Source organism: Perca flavescens, chromosome 18 (genome assembly GCF_004354835.1).
Source record: "Perca flavescens isolate YP-PL-M2 chromosome 18, PFLA_1.0, whole genome shotgun sequence".
Taxonomy (NCBI): Eukaryota; Metazoa; Chordata; class Actinopteri; order Perciformes; family Percidae; genus Perca; species Perca flavescens.
This window is the reverse complement of record NC_041348.1, coordinates 29,509,254-29,526,645: the sequence shown is the minus strand read 5'-3', so window position 1 is coordinate 29,526,645 and position 17,392 is coordinate 29,509,254. Positions and strand designations below refer to the sequence as shown.

The 17,392-nt window shown below is 42.5% G+C and overlaps 1 protein-coding gene across 1 annotated transcript; it reads left to right on the top strand.

Moving 5' to 3' along the window:
• Positions 1–1,400: 1,400 nt before the first annotated feature.
• On the top strand, positions 1,401–3,338 carry LOC114573360 (uncharacterized). Its single transcript, XM_028605525.1, has 4 exons — positions 1,401–1,521; positions 1,674–1,985; positions 2,119–2,388; positions 2,529–3,338. Exons 1-4 carry the CDS (start codon positions 1,461–1,463, stop codon positions 2,681–2,683), a joined length of 798 nt encoding a protein of 265 aa, XP_028461326.1. The 5' UTR covers positions 1,401–1,460; the 3' UTR covers positions 2,684–3,338.
• Positions 3,339–17,392: the final 14,054 nt, after the last annotated feature.

Below are 17,392 nucleotides of genomic sequence, written 5' to 3'. Positions count from 1 at the left end.
TATTACTTGTACTTAACCTGCACTATATATTTTATACTTATATCAGCGCTGCCGACTGTTACTGCTGCACATGTCCATACTTTATATATCTAAGCATATTCATATCTTCCCCCTACTGTTCGGATCCTCCCCTGGCACTTTTCTTTTAGATAGGTCTGGCATTGTGAGACAACTCTGTAACAGCCTCAACCTGAAATGTACAAGTCAATAAGAGTAACGAGTAGAGTAACGGCAGTAAACGTTACTCCCCTCCCTCTCCCTGCTCCTCAGAACAGTTTGACTAAAAGTGGATCTGGTCGAGATTGAAAAAATTAAACATATTGGATTACAGTATGTGTTTGGATTTAGTGAGTGTTGAGTCTAAATGGAATTTGTAACAATCCTGTATTTATTATGTCTGATAAGAATATAAATTTGCACATTAAAAAATGTATATTCAGATTAAAAAGTGTTTTTCTTTCTCTTCAGCACACAGACCACACTGCGGCTGGCCTCTATTCAGCTGACCTCTTCTTGTTCTCTCAGCTCTCATAGTAAACCTTCCCTCTGTTTTCTCTGGGCTCCAACAGTTGTCTATGTAACATATAAATGCATCCAAAGTGAAAAGAAAATGCTCCGATGTGTTCATTGAGGATGCACATGACCTCATAACTGGAGCTGTGATATGATTTAGAATTATTCTCTAACTTTATTTAAGGACCACAGACTCTAATCTCTGCAGGGTGCAGACTGCAGAGCATAAAAAAACCTAAAAGTTGTGATGTCACACACACTCTGATCAAACATTTACTTCTTAAGTCATACAGACAAAATGGATCTAGGGAACTTGATGCTCTATCTTTGAGTAATTAAAGACAGTTGAGTCCGATATTTATTCATGTGTTCACCATTAATGTTTCTGATGATTATCTGGTCCTCATCAGAGGGTAAAACCTGCAGAGCTCTGCTGCTGTTGTTGCTGTTAACCACATTATCCCCAAAACACTTCTCCTTCAGTTCTCAGTAAGGAAAAACAAAACCACAGATATACAATGAGGAACCAACTGGTCTTAGCCCAGTAAAACACATCATCTGTGTTCTTTCCACTGCTACAATACCACATTATTGCACCACGGACCACATTTTTCTTAAATTACACTCGGTCAACTTCCTCTTCTCTGTTCCTGACCAAGACCTGTTTTTACTGTTACCCTCACTGTGAATCACTATAGATAAAACAGCCAAATGCATCAAACTTAAAAATTCAAATGCTAAAATGTTGTTTTTTTTATTCTTTTGACATCTTAAAAGGATTCAGAGATAATCAAAGTTTATATCACACATGAATTTGACTTTTAACAGAGGAGTAATGAAGTCAGTATGAGGAAGTGGCCGCAGGAAGTAGATGCTATATTCATTTTTAAGACGCAGCGCATCAGACAGTTTGACATTTGAGAGAGTGAGACCGAGAGAGAAGCACAATGGATCAGATCAGATGGATTATAATGTCTTCATTTCTGATGCTGCTGGTTCAGTTTACAGGTAAGAGAATACAAGTTTTTATTGTAACGTGGTGGGTTTAGTGAACTCTTGGAAATCAAACATGAGACATTTTCAAACTAATCTAAATTGATTGTCACATAACAGTCCTATATGTATTTTAATTTATCCCATTTCTTAATTATTTTCAACAGCTGCTAGGACATTTTCCTACCCTATTGTCAAAGTTGGAGATGACGTCACTTTGTCGTGTGATAATGGGATGGATGACCAGGATCAGTGTGAAGGTGTTATCTGGTTCTTCGTTAATCCAGGAAACGAAGGCTTGACGCTGTTTGAACACGGGCAGATTCAAGCTAAATCAGACCGACTGAGTGTTACGGAGAACTGTTCTCTGGTCATAAAGAATATCAAACATGATGATGTTGGTCGTTATGATTGCGGCCACTTCAGATCAGGAAAACTACACGGTGAAGACACGGTGGCTGCTCTGTATGTTGTTAACAGTGAGTATTTACATCATAATGTTTTCATACTGTTTTTTTTTTTAGAACAATATACTTAAACATTACAATAATTCTGATTCCAGTGATAAAGTTCTTTTTATTGTTGTTGTCTTTCTCTCAACATCTTCACCAGTGTCTGAACAGAAGGATGATGATTCGGTCACCTTGGTCTGCTCTGTGTCGGGATATGCTTTTGGTTGTTTCCACACAGTGAGCTGGCGGTATGGTGAGACTGACATGGGGGCACCACGGTATCCCTGTTCAGCCATTGTATTATTTTTGACACAATCTCACCTCAATCCGAAGCATTACAAGTTATTGAAATGTAAAGTGACAGAAGATGACAGTGGAAATGTGCATCTGTTCACCTTCAGCCCTCTTCAGTCCTCCAATGAGATACCAGGTGAGAATATGATCAGCTGTTTAAAATCACTTTGTGGATTAAAGTATTTGTTTAGATCTGAGGTTTTAATATTTCTACAATCCGTCTTTTGTTGTGCAGAAGTGTATATTTCTAATCAGTTTTTTTAAATTGTGTTTAAGGTGATGATGCAACAGCTACAATATCTCCGACTGCAAATGAATCCGCATTGACAACAGCAAATAAATGGACAGCAGAAGAGACAAACAACACGACATCTGAAAACAACAATCGCACAAAACCAGAAGAGACCGGGATGAAGATGAAGGTACAGTGAACTCCAGAGAGTCCTCTGCTGTTAAACATCATCTCATCATATATTACATGAGTAGATACCAAAATGATATGTTGATGGATGACTAAATGTGTTTTCTGTGCCGAGCTGTTTCTATTTTAGTCTGAGCTGGACAAAGATACTCAAGTCTTGATCTGATCTCATATTAAGAAGCCCCCCTTTGAGTCAGTCCAGAACCTTAACTTCATCTAAAACAGATCACTTGCTATATTCATTTATTTCTTATTTAGCTTCCTTAAATAATGCTCTCACATACTAATACACATTTATACTTCTGTCCATATATTTGATCTATAGTCTATACACAGTATTCATATCATTCCTCCAGCTGTTTATTCTGTATATCATGTCTTATATTAGCATTAACCTGCACTATATATTTTATACTTATACCAGCGTTGCCGACTGTTACTGCTGCACATGTCCATACTTTATATATCTTAGCGTAGTCATATCTTCCCACTACGGTTTATTCTATATATTATATAATACTATATTATATATATATATATTATATTATATACTATATACATTACTCTGCATGTTGCTTATTCTTTCACTTAAAATGTATGTCATGGTCTCAGTACTTGTACTCTGTGCAACAACAATAAAGCTGAATCTATCTTTTTCCATCATATATATCAAAATGTGTGAGTTTAAGTTTGACTGTTTTTTTTGTGTTTTTTTGAAGCTGCAGCAGTTTTGTCCCACAGTGTACAGATTGAGTGATTTCGACATTCATTTCAACATATGGCCAGTGAAAACAGGAAACAAGGGAAGGACCCAAATGCAGACAAAAGCAGGCATACGGGATCAGTTCAGGGCCTTAATGGGGAAGTGGCACAAACTTTGGTGTCACGCGTGAGCCGATGGTCGAAACCAAGAGGGCAAACATATCAAAGAGTTAAGAAGCAAAAAATCTAAAAAGTCCAAGGATCAGGGTTTGAGAACATTGGGGGCACTGCCGGACCTCCGTAGGGGGTTAGGGGGGATCCTCCCCTGGCACTTTTCTTTTAGATATTATTATATATTAGATCTTTTAGAGTCTGGCAATGCGAGACAACTCTGTTACGCCTTGGGGTCAGCCCTATGTTACCACAGCATTATGGTCCCACAGCCCTATGTTCCCACATTTCTAAGAATTAGTTTTCACTTAAAATTAGGCCCCATGTTATGGTTAGGGTTAGGGTTACATTCCACCTGTAGTCCATTGCTACTGGATAATAGGTTGGGTGTAACTGACTACCAAATTGGGAGAAAGGGGGATAAAATCTGATACAAATTTATGAATGTGTAAATGTGGGAACATAGGGCCTAATTTGTTCCCACATTTTCAGTGAAAAAATAAATTCTTAGAAATGTGGGAACTTAGGGCTGTGGGAACATAGGCATGCTCCCACAGCCTCAACCTGAAACGTACAAGTCAAATTAGAGATAAGTAACGAGTAGAGTAACGAGTAGAGTAACGACAGTAAACTCAGGACAGTTTGACTAAAAGTGGATCCGGTCGAGACTGGAAATCGGCGTCGGTGCCATCACTTCTTGGCACCATTTCAGACCGAGACAGACAACCTGGGAGACGTCTACCATGTCTGTCCCACAGATGGCCCGGCCCTGCTCTCCCTCTGTCCGCTGGCTGGACCAGCGCTCCGCTGGACGCCACATCGGTGCCAAATCACCCACGATCACAATCACGATCTCACACACACACACACACACACACACACACACACACACACACACACACACACACACACACACAAGAGATCCCATGGCTGCTTCTGGCACCCGAGGCAAAGCTCTCCCCATCGCTCATCTCATCTGACTGCTCCTGTAAATAAATAACAACAACAAAACAGCAACAAGAGGGTGACACCCGGCAGACACATGGGACCTGCTGGTTGTCGGTGGTTGGCGAGGTGCGAGGGTCACAGATGGCTGCCCCCCCCCCACACACACACACACACACACACACACATGTCGCCCCACATTTTGCTGGGCTTTGCTGGCTGTTCGATCACTCAAACGGCCCTTTTTTTCCTACACACAGTTTTTGATTGTTGACAGCGGCTCAGATGGGTAAAACACAATCACAAATAATGAACCAAAGGGGGCTAAATTAAAGGGGGACTTAATATGAGCCGGGGCGGTGGATGACTCACTTTGCATTAGGCTTTGAAGGCGATTCCCTCGCGGGGCCCGGCGTCGACATTAAAAGCCCGTGCGTCTTGGCACGTCGCTCAATAGAAAAGCAGGCGGTTGATTTGCGCTGCATTAGCGCTGAGCCTTTGTTCTCCCGAAGGGCTGTCAAATGGAGAGACGGCTCCCTGAGACGTTTTATAGATACATTCCCCTCAAAGGCAGCTGAGCACCGGCAGGATGAAGCCGCTCGGAAGTATTAAAGCCGCGAGATTTGTAAACACGGGACGAATATGAGTGACGGACGACTCCGGGGTCGAACGAGAGGATTTAAAGTTCAATTTCTGTCTTGTTATTCTCCTTTTGTTCGTCATTCCTCCTCCTCTCCTGTTTTTTTTTTTTGCTGCACTCTCTGATTAAATGCTTTCATGTGTGTCACACAGCAGGCGGGGAAATGAATTCCTTATTGCACTTTGCACGGCGTGACAGAAGTGCTTTTCGGAGAGAGCACTCAAAATTGCAGCAGATTGGACTTTGAGCTCTGCAAATGTTGTGCAGAGAAGAAGAGCACAGACGCTCTGAAAGGAGCCGCGTTAAATCTCGGTTTATTTCCCAAAAAAACATTGAAATGACGCTTTGTGCGTGCTGCTTTCCACCAAAGTTCACCAGACACGTTTATGCGTAAAAATGTTATTCACTAGCACGCCTGGGTAGCTCAGTCGGTGGAGCGTGCGCCCACATGTAGAGGTTTATTCCTCAACGCAGAGGCCCAGGGCTCGAATCCGTCCGGCAGCGATTTCCTGCATGTCTCCCCCCCCCCCCTCTCCGTCCCAGTGATTAAAGGCGGAAATGCCCAAAAAATAAAAATGTTATTCACTAGTGTAGATACAGGTGTGGAGAGTTTAATGAGTGTCCTTGGCTGACTTAAATATTCAAAGCCACCATTCAGCCCAAAAAGTTGTTTTACTTTAATACTTTAAGTATTTTGTTGATTTTTAAAGATTATTTTTGAGGCTTTTATAGCCTTTAATCGACAGGACAGCTTGAACTGGACAGGAAAGGGGTGAGAGAGGGGGAGGGGGGGGAGACATGCAGCAAAGGGCCGTGGGTCGGATTCGAACCCGCGAACCCTGCCAAGGACTCAGCCCACATGGGGCGCACGCTCCACTGCGAGCTGGAGGTTGCCTCAAATGCAGGACTTTAACTTATTTCTACAGAGCTGTGTTGCTATTTTACTTCCACCACTGTGACAATGTGCTGTTTGTGTCTGTTTCGTTTCATTATTATTTAATATTTTTTGGGGGGTTTGGATTGTTAATTTTTTTCTTGACATTTTCTAGAGGAAGCATCTAATCAGTGACGAAAATAATCCTTTGTCACATCAAAGTGAATGCTATGTAATGAACTTAAAGTGCAGCGTATTCAAAGTCACTAATTTACAATAACAACAGCATTTTATATCCAATACTTGGGATGCATATGTTGACATTCTTCATATTTACTAGTGTGATGCAGACAGCATTCATGGCCTCTTTTCCTTTTACAACTGATAGGTTACCATGCCTCCGTGTTGTTCTGTTGTCTGTAAGTAGAATAATCCTGCTGCTGCTGCTTCGGTCCCAGTCGGGACCCCCCCCCGGGTCCCGCAGGAGATCTGGTCGGTCAGGCCCTGTGGACGGTTACCTGGCAGCCGGTGCAGCGGGGAGGCTGAAGGTCCCCGAACGCAGGAGCACTCAGCACTCCTCCCACTGATCCTCCTGGCTGCATCAGCTCCACCTGCGGCCACGGTCTCAGGAAGATTATGTTACATCTCCAGGCTGTCCGAGCACTCCCACTTCAAACTGAATCTACACGCAAATAGCAGATACACACAACGCAATGCAACTACTGCTGCGAAATACATCCGTTCAGTTTTCATCACACAATAACAGAGACAAAAGAGGACAGAAAGGCAGTTAAGATTTTACATTCCAAATCGAAGAAGGAAGGAGGTAAGGTTTATTAAAGCAGCACATTTTACACACACGGAATCACAAGGTGCTTAAGATTAAAAAATAATGACTCGATAGCTGTTATTCAAGCAATAAAAAAGACAGATAGCAACAGCATGTCCCATGTGAAACCAAAAGTCAATGCTGACATTACGTAACAAACATTCTCATTTCAACCCAAACCATCTTTTCCTGAACCTAACCTAAGTGGTTTTGTTTGAATTCACGTTCAGTGCGTTGATTATATAACCTGATTATATTTGGGTTAAGGCAATACCCCCCGGTTTCTTAAATCCTATGTAAACACCTAACTCCGACTAAAATTGGAGTTCTCATACCCGGGTTAAAGGTGCCTACCTACAGCACCTTTAACAGAGCTAGAGACTTATTTTAGTATCCAGGGATTCATGGATGTATACACTTTAAATAGGGTTAGCTCAGGTTACACGTATGCGCATGCTCTGTAGGTTATATCTGTCCCTCCCCACTCCGCTGCAGTGGGTTTTGACCCGGAAATAATCCGTCAGCGCCCATGTCAGCGCCGTGGAGTAAAAAAACTTTGCTATGATACAACAAAACATCAGCGGAGCACAGAGCCTTCGGTCCATCTGTTTCACTCCCTGCGGAGAAAGCAGCGGACATCAGGAGAAGGCTAAACAGACCGTCCATCTCTGGAGCTGTCGACGCTGTGTCTCAGCAAAAAAGTGGAGGGAACGAGCCGGCCGCTGGCTAACGTTAACGAGAGTTAGCTAGCTTGCTAATTGGCAAGCATTGGCAGAGCGCCACCTACTGTGCCGGAGGTAGAGTTACTCCTGTCATTCTTCCCATTCTTCACCGTTCATGTATACGGTGAGAACTGGCATCACCGGGCTATTCACTTAACCGGGCTTAAGACCAGGTTACTGCTGTGCATGTAAACGCACTAACTGTTAACCACGTGTTGAAGTCTATTGGACTTCCTAGCACATTAAAAAGTGATGTTACTTGGGCTTGTTGTAGTTGAAGAATTACTTGTGCACTTTATTTCCTGGATGAGGTTTGGTCCTCTGTGGCTCTCAGAGTTCAGGAGGCCGATGTGCTGTAGTCTATATTGACGACGTTTAATTTACGGGATATTTCGGGTGCCGCCGGAGGTTACACCGGATGTCCGTCAGCTTCCTTTGTGTTGGCGTTCTAAGCTCCGGTGGATTTGTGAGGACTATGGTTAACTGCTCCTCAGATCTCTGCAGGGTAAATCCAGACAGCTAGCTAGACTATCTGTCCAATCGGAGTTTTCTGTTGCATGACTAAAACTACTTTTGAACGTACACGTGTTCCACCAAAATAAGCTCCAAGACTATTTTGCTGAGGCAATAAACTGAGAAAAGGCAATAAACCAGAGCACGATTTTCTCCCATCCCGGAATGCCGTGTGGACTAGCCAGACCCTCCTCGGCAGCGCTGTGGAGGAGGGTCTGGCAATGGTAGGCTAGATGTGCTGAAGGCAGATATTCGGCTCCATCCAGCTGCTCGTTGTCATCCAGCAGCAGAAAGAGACGCATCCAAACCCCCGGACGCGGTGGCTGTTCACTTCAGATATCCTCCTCGAGCCACGTAACCAAATAAAAACAGCACTCCTGGCCTCCTTTTATCCCTTCCTCCCCGAGTCCCTTTCCTTTCTCTTTCATTACGACTGAAGGAGTGTCTGTCTGTGTGTGTGTGTGTGTGTGTAAAAGAGGCGGAGGGGGGGTGTGGTGTAGTGTAGTGAAAGAAAATGGACTTCTGTGTACTCGCTAGCAGCAACAGCTTTTTTTTAATCCTAGCCCCAAGCCGTACTGTGCACTGAAGCAAGCTATTACATGGCAACAATTAAGAGGCTGCAGCGCAGCACCTGGTCCTCCCCATTCGCCGGCCTTCAGTGGCAGCTGACTATACAGTTCCCCCCGCCAGGTGGTTCCACTTCAATCACATTAGCTAGTCACTGCAGGGTTAATAAAGAACCTCCCCCCCCCCCTTACCCCCTCGCTGCTTTTCTTTTCTGCAGCGAATCTAAAGACAGAGCTTTTTAAAACTCGTTAAAATTAAGATCCTCCGCCGGCGCTGGATAATTAAAGCAGACGAGCTCCTTGGAATCCAGGGCTAATGTTTCAGGGAGGGAGGGGGTGGGGGCGTCGAGGGTGGGGGGAGGGGGGGGTGCCCTATCCGCTTAGTAGTCCATTTGTACAAAGAGCAAAGGATCATAATAGACCTTTTCATGGATAGACAAAACAGATGGAGGCCAATTGAAATGAGACAGGCAGGGAGACTGTACATATCTGCCCGGATACTGGCGATGTGGAGGGATTCGCAAAAAAAAAACAAGTGGCGAGCCAGAAGCAAACAAAGGCGTTATCACCCTAAAAACAGCTTGGAAACCAAAAGGTTTGGGCCGAATGTGTCAGGCTCACAATCAATAGTCATTTGGAAGAAGGCAGATGTATGCGGTGACATTTTAATGCAGCTCGGCCTCCTTTCAGCCCCGATGGTAACGGTGCGTTTCTCAACTTACCTCCTGTTGCTTTGTTGTCGTCGATTTTTCTTATTTTTGGAAGAGAAATAAGCTTTTAACCTTTATTTTTTTCAAGGAAAGATTCCTTTTGTGTGCGCACAAACAAATGGATTTTTTTTTTTTTTTTTTTTTAGGCAACACACTTAAAATGTTGCTCGAGCAAGTGATATTTGCCTGATTTAAAAAAAAAATAAAAACACAAAAGTGAAGTTTGTGAAATTAATGGGGTGGCGTCAAAAAAACTTGTGTTTGGGCAGATCTTTTACCCTTTAACACCCAGTTTTCCCATTTGACTGCCCTTAAAGTACACATTTGTTTAAAATCATCTCATTCCACACTGTCTCAAAGTATCATATATATTTAAAAATATTCCAAAAGACATCCTCCAGAAATTTCTATGGCTGCACCATTCAATCAAATGATAATATTTTGATATGCTCTGCATTCGTAGTGTTTCGATTGTAAGATGTGATAACAAACTAAGAAATCAGCTGGAATAACATTTTTAATTGTCTGTTATTCCATTTTGGTGGAATGAAATGCTTTATAAGAGGTGATTGGATTGTGGGGGAATCTTTAGCTTCAGGTTAAATTGATAATAAAAATATGAAATTCCAACATTAATGGACAGGAGGTAAATAACAGGAGGTATTAACAATATGAAGGACTAGTGGCAAAAAGTTGTGTTGAAATATAACAAATGATTTGTCGGTTAATACCTGGTGTAGATCTGTACGAGTCTTTTGTTTCTTTCTTTTTCATCAACAGAATAGAAAGCCTCTTTACCAACCCTGATACCACGCATCGAGTCCTTTTCTCTGGCTGTAACTGTATTCGCTGATGTGAGGACAGACCGTCCCTAATTCCATTTATAAGAGAAATACTGATACAAAGAGGCTGAGCGTGTCTTTATACCAGAGTGAACAAATTGCGATGCAAATGCGCCGCCTTTGAACTGTGTAAAGTGGCATATTGGGATTAATCAGTGTTGGTTAAGAGCTGAGCCCAGAGCACATCTGACATTACCGCTGCACAAGAAACACAACCAAGAGGGTTTTCTCTTCTGGTACCGAGCTAAGAAACACAATTTCTCTCACAACTGTTTGTTTGGTAATAATGTGCATATTTATATCACTTTCAGTCTTGGAATGTGTTTTTGTCATGCGCATTATCATTCTTTAAAGAATAATTAGCTTGAGTTCATCACAGTTTTTAAGGAGAAAAAATGCTTCCATAGGTTGTTTTTTCAAGCAGCAATTAGGACTCATACTAATGTTGATAGTGGCGGCCCCCTCTACTGGCTGTAGTACTTATGACGGGAGCAAAGTAAGAAGTAAGGTAGTTTCGTGTTGCCAGACCTTCCTCCACAGCGCTGCGGAGGAGGGTCTTGGGCGGTGCTAAGCGCTGGGCGGGGCCACGGTGCCTCTGCAAAATAGCCTCTGGAAGGAACTTGTTTTGGTGGAACACGTGTACGTTCAAAAGTTGTTTTAGTCGGTCAACCGAAAACTCCGGGGCGCCTGGGTAGCTCACCTGGTGGAGGGTGCGCCCATGTGGGGAGGCTCAGTCCTCGACGCAGCGACCGCGGGTTTGGCTCCGACCTGCAGCCCTTTGCTGCATGTCGTTCCCCTTTCTCTCTGCCCTTTCGAGTCTGGGCTGTCCTGTCGGAAATGAGGGCCTGATATGGTTGTAACGTTTGGTTTGTAACTTGGTATTAGTTTAAAGTTTGTGGACGCCAAGTCTCCCAACCAATCATCATGTTGCTGTGTAACTGCTTGGCTGCGTAAATGAGCAACTGTTTGCTAACTTAATCAGATTAGAACAGCCTGACAGGTGGAACAAAAAGCTATTTTTTTTTGAGTAAGTCTAAAACTAAAACTGTAGAAGTACGAAGACAAAAACATGGATTTTGAAAAGTGGAAATCACATTGTGAGCTATCTTTTTCCAGATTTTGTCGAGTGTCTCTTACTTGAAACAAATATTTTTCTGAAACAAACTCTGGCAAAAGTTACAGTTTATAAGCTTTATAGATAAACTATACAATGTGTTTTAACAACATTCTGTTCTTCAACAGAAGTGAAAAAACAATTCAAAGAAAGACATATATTGTTATTAAACCCACAATCACCTCATCAAACTGTCAGTTCACTCGTCTTCGGAGTGAAACTAAGACAAGATGCCTCGTTAAAATTGACTTTTCAGCTCGTTTGACCTGCTGAGCACAAAGAAACGTCTCCAGGTTTCTCTAATCTCCTTCTACCTCTCACATTGTTTGGGAAGCTGGATTAGCGACGCTCCGAGTGACTCGGCATTATTGTGTTGCGTTGTGGAACGTTCCCAAGCGCTGCCATTTCCACGGGGATCCACGCCACATGCTGTCCCGGGCTAGCGCGCAAGCTATAGCATGCAGGAGAAGCCCAGTGTCGTGACTGATAGGCTGGCAGGCTGCTGGGCCTCCGGGCCAGAGCACACTGCAAGAAATGACCCTTATGTTTTCATCATAAGAAGTGAACAAACAATGAGCTAATATTTTAACGATTTGACCAGAGATAACTTCCATTGAAATGTAACACAAATCCATATATTCAGATGACCTGAATGAGGAACAGTCTCTGTTTTTAATAATGTATTTTTGTCATCTTTTCCAAACAGAGCCTCATGGGGAATGCAACCCTCATTTTGTGGCAACCCTGTCCTCTAAAAATTACGTTACAATTGCAGTGTATGTATTTTTATTGGATTATGTTCACTGGCATTTTCTGGGGGAATTGAGTAATGCGTTTGTGTTCACAATGCACGGTGAAGAGAACTGTAGTCTATATCAACAGCGTTTCATTTCCAGGATTGTTCAGGTGCCGCCAGAAATTCCGCTGGATGTCCCTAATTTTCGGCCGGATGTCCGTTACCTTCCTCTTCCTTTGTGTTGGCGTTCTAACCTCCGGTGGATTTGTGAGGACTGTGGTTAACTGCTCCTCAGATCTCTGCAGGGTAAATCCAGACAGCTAGCTAGACTATCTGTCCAATCGGAGTTTTCTGTTGCAGGACTAAAACTCCTTCTACCTTTGAACTTACACATTTTCCACCAAAACAAGTTCCTTCCCGAGACTATTTAGCAGAGGCACCGTGGCTCCGTCCGGCACTTAGCAACACCCTAGACAATTGTGATTGGTGTAAAGAAATGCCAATAAACCAGAGCACGTTTTTCTCCCATCCCAGAATGATGTGAGGACTAGGAGGATCTGGCAACGGGAGACAAAGAGAACTGCAACGCCGACTTGAAAGGGCTCGTTCCGGGGGGGTCTGCGTCCCTTTGGAGTGTTCACATATGCGCAAATAATGCTTACTAATAGGTCTTACTTCTTATTGAGGGCTGAAACCGCGTGAAAACGCCCTGATTCACTAGGTCCGTTATTTTCTGTCACGTCGGGGTGCATATTCGCATTTCGACTGCAGCCCGGCGACGTAGGTGTTTCATAGACCTCCAATCTGCACGATATACATGTGCACATTACTTATTTTTTGATTGTATATATAACTTATCTTTCTTAATATTATACTTGTTGTACGTGTCCTTATTGCCTCGTGGGTCAGAGAGAAACGTATTGTGAATTGCTCTGTATGTCTGGCACATATTGCAGAATTGACAATAAAGTTGACTTGACTTGACAAGTCAAGAAACCAAATTCAAGGAAACATGCTTGTTTTTTTTAACCTTCTTGGGATTACATGAAAAGAAAAAATTGCTCTCTGACTGAAGATGTGATTTTTTTAGCTCACTTGTGTGGACTGACATTTTTTGCAGCGTGTGTGTGGTGGCCAGACTCGGAGCAGCTGGTCAGTTAGCAGGCCACATCAGCGTCAGGCCGCCTCACTGATAATGGGATTAGTTTAAGCCAGGCAGCAGGGAAAGCAGAGAGGGGAAACGGAGGAGGGGGAAGCAGCGGAGGAGTGGGCAGAGGGTGGGGGACGAGGACCAAACACACAACACTAAACCCCAAAACCCATAAACCCATAACTGTACAGTGCAGTGCCCGGATACTGCAAGTATGTCAGTTAGGTTTGAGTGGATGAATGAAGAGAGAATTGGTCAAGCTGAGATCAACACAGAAAAAAAGTCTGGGAGTGGTATTTCCTGTTGCTGTATTCGGTGGTTGACATGACTGCAGAGAAGGATGCATTATTTTCAGGAGTTGTTTACGCTGCGTTTAAGTGAGCTGTCCCGTCACTGTTCCCGTGGTCAGAGCCAGAACCAGAGACGGTAGGCATCTGGGTCCTGTCAGTGCCGACAGCAGTGTGCCCGAGCAACTGACAGATAACATGTCACGAATTAATGTTTAGTCTTGCTACACGTAACATCATTACATTTTATCAGCCATGGAAAGTAACTAGACTGTAGGCTACTTTGATTCAATTATAAGGTGCTTTTAATTGAGTATTTTAATTTTCTTCCACTTATTAGGCTACTTCTGGTCCACCACAATTCAGAGTCAAGTGGGCTATTACTATATTTTATAGCTTTAGTTACTTTGCAGCTTCAGATTAATAATAAAAAATAATATGAATAAATGATGATGTATTTAAGTGGATAAAGATGAGACTTTGTTGATCCGGTGGTGAAATTCACAAGCTACCTGCCAAGTCATACTTCCGCTTTTATTTTGGTGAAAGTAATGCAAAAGTAATGCAAAAGTAGTGTAAAGCATTACAATTCAGAGACAGTAATATTGTAATATAACTAATTACTCTCAAATGAAATTCTCCAAATCATGGCAGATCATCTATCTATCTACTGTATCTATCTATCTATCTATCTATCTATCTATCTATCTATCTATCTATCTATATGTCCATCTAGCCACCAAAACTACTTAGTTAAGTTTAGAAAAAGATAGCGGTTTGGGTTCAAATCAGACATTACTTCACTTCCGGTTGCGCATGTGACGCAGAACGTGTTGTCATGAAGTAAAAATGCAATTTACTTTTATTTTTAAACAGGACATGAACCCTGTTTCTCCTGTGTTTGTTGCCAACCTGCGTTGATGTGCAACTTGACGCTCTTATACTTCGTCCCCTTACTTCCTGCTTTGCTCCCGTCATAATGACTGCCGCCGTTAGAGGGTGCCGCTGGTATAAACGTAAATATAAGTCGCAATTTGTTGCTCGAACAAACGACCTATGGGAGCGTTTTTCGGGGGACGGACAATCTCATCTATCCATCCATCCATTTTATTTTCTGCCGCTTATCGGGTGCTGGGTCACGGAGCAGTAGCCTAAGCAAAGTACTATATAGTATATAAGTACATTATATTGGGGCACTCTCCTTTGCTGCATGTTATTCTTATAGAATCGGAATCAGAATCAGTTTTATTGGCCAGGTATACTTACATACACAAGGAATTTGACTTCGGTAGGTGTTAACTCTCTATTCACAGACAAATAGTGATATAAACACATACTGTACAATAGAGACAACAATATACACATATAGACACATAGCAACATGATATACAAAAATACAAATATACAAATAAGACATAATATCTCTCAATTATCTAACAAAGGTATTCAGTGAAGCAAAAACACCTGAAAAACATGACATTTTCTCTGTCAGCTGAAGCCTAGACAAACTGTTGGGGTGGATATTTTTTGCAGTGCGCGCTCCCCGCCCCTTCAGCTCACCTGCAGTGGAGGCGGTTGAACCACACTGGGCTCTAATAGGCTTACAGCAGCTCTATTATCATAGCCAATCTCACTTGCTTGCAGCCTCATCTTGTGCTGCGCCCGACCGCAGGCTTTAATGGCTGAAGTCTTTGCCAAGGGGAGCATCGATAACAACAGCAATTTCGGTGTGATGAGAAAGCCCTAAAGTCGACATATTACTTCCTCTAAACCACCAGCAGCAGCAGAAGCACTACCACATAATTTCACCCTAAAAGCCCCCGGCACTCCCGCTGAGGGCTGGAGAGGATTGTCGGGGGATTGATCTGTGAGAGTAGATGGATGTGTGAAAGCCTACAGAGCCGCCTATTGATTTCAGACGGCGTGGAGGATGAATCCATGATAACAAAAGGTCACCGCTCCTTAATCCTGGTCTTTAATCAGAGCAGAGATCCGTCCAGCAGCTCTTTTTCAAACGGAGCCGAAGCCACCTGAAATTTCAAAATAAGGAAATAAGTTTCAGAGAGCAATAGATTCACAAAGATCTGTCTTGGGGATGTCGGAGAAATAGCCGCACTCTCAAAAAGACAAATGCGTCGATATCAAGCTGCCGAAAGGACAGGTAACTGTAACGAAAACACATAAAAAAGTGAAGTTTTCAAGCTTTCAGACTGCCAGTGATGTCCTCACGTGGGATCAAACGATTGAAGGAATTACAGTGTCTAAAAGCTGCTTTTGGTGTGTCTTTCAAAGATGGCCTCTTCCCCAAAATACCGTATCTTCACCACACTTCTAAAGATGTTTTCTCTTCTTGTAAAACCTTTATTTCAACACCCTTCAAATGCCCACAATTTTCAGAAGATGTTCCCACTTTTCACTTCCCAACAATATGCATCTTGCACACTACTTTGCAGTTGCAGCATTACTATTTGCACTCTACATCCCACTCTATGTGTACTTGTCTTATTTGTATATTTGTATTTTTGTATATTATGTTGCTATGTGCCTATATGTATATTGTTGTCTCTATTGTACAGTATGTGCCTATATCACTATTTGTCTACTGAATGTTTACTACTACATGTCTATTTGATGAATGTATAGAGAGTTAACACCTACCGAAGTCAAATTCCTTGTGTATGTAAGTACACTTGGCCAATAAAACTGATTCTGATTCTGATATCCTCACCTTACAAGCGTTCCCCAAAATTCCAAAACAAACTCCCACTTTTCTAAAATATCTTTAGTGTCCAAACATGTCCCCACTCACGACCAAATGTTTACATTTTTAAAATGCCATCTGTTTTTCGCTGAACCTTTTATTTCAACACCCTTCGATGTCCTCACTTCATAAATTGTCCTCATTTTCCAAAAGAAATGTCCTACTTTACCCCCCAAAAATGTCCTCACTGCCCAAAATATTTTCACCTTTTCAAATGTTTTCTCTTCTCTTCAAAACCCCTCAATGCCTTCACTTTTAAAATTGTTCCTCATTACAAAAATGTTCTCGCTCACAAAATGCATACACACACTGCTGCACGCTAATCTTAATGACTTCACACACACACACACACACACACACACACACACACACACACACACACACACAAACACATTTCCCAAGAGGCACCTGACACATGCAGCTGCCTGTGGCTCTGACATGTTCATACATGTCATTCCAACATGCTGCTGAGTATCTCGGGCAAAACATCCCTACAAACACACGCAAACACACACAAACACACACACACAAACACACACACACACTCACACACATGCCTAATCTTCACCAGGACAAACTGAAATCTCCTGTTGTGCTGTCTGTTGTTGTCTGTGACTTCTAGTGTTGTCTCAAGAGACGGCGATCCCTCTGACAGCAGCGCAGCGGTCGATGATGTGACATTAAAATGAATGAATTGTTTCTTTTAATTAGATAATTTACATTTAATTCCACGCCGTCATAAAAAGTTAACGAGTGAGGACGAACTGTGCCAGTACAAGTTGAATTAAGGAGAAGCAGCAGGGGGACAAACTGGCCGAAACACTAATGAGCTCGTTGAATACACTCCAACCTAATTAAGGACTGTGTGTGTGTGTGTGTGTGTGTGTGTTTGTTTGTTTGGAATATATGGGGTTTGTTTGTTGTTCATGTTTTGGACGGAAAGCAATGTCCTTCAGGCTTCACACGTGTTCAGATTCTTTATTTTAGATATTTATTTTAGATCACCATATTTAGCATTACAACAACTAGTGTTGTTACGGCGTTTGTGAACACTAGTTGACCTTAGCTTATCCGTGTTGCCAGACCTCGAGAGACTTTGTTTCCGTCTGAAAAATACAATGTTAGTGTCAGAATGTCATGGAGATATGTGGCCTGTG

What these genes read in the sequence shown, in the direction of transcription:
- LOC114573360 (XM_028605525.1), top strand. Translation starts at nt 1,461, where the DNA reads ATGGATCAGATCAGATGGATTATAATGTCTTCATTTCTGATGCTGCTG. An exon ending in GCTGCTGGTTCAGTTTACAG is followed by an intron (nt 1,522 to 1,673) that starts GTAAGAGAATAC and finishes TATTTTCAACAG; the next exon opens with CTGCTAGGACATTTTCCTAC. An exon ending in TGCTCTGTATGTTGTTAACA is followed by an intron (nt 1,986 to 2,118) that starts GTGAGTATTTAC and finishes CATCTTCACCAG; the next exon opens with TGTCTGAACAGAAGGATGAT.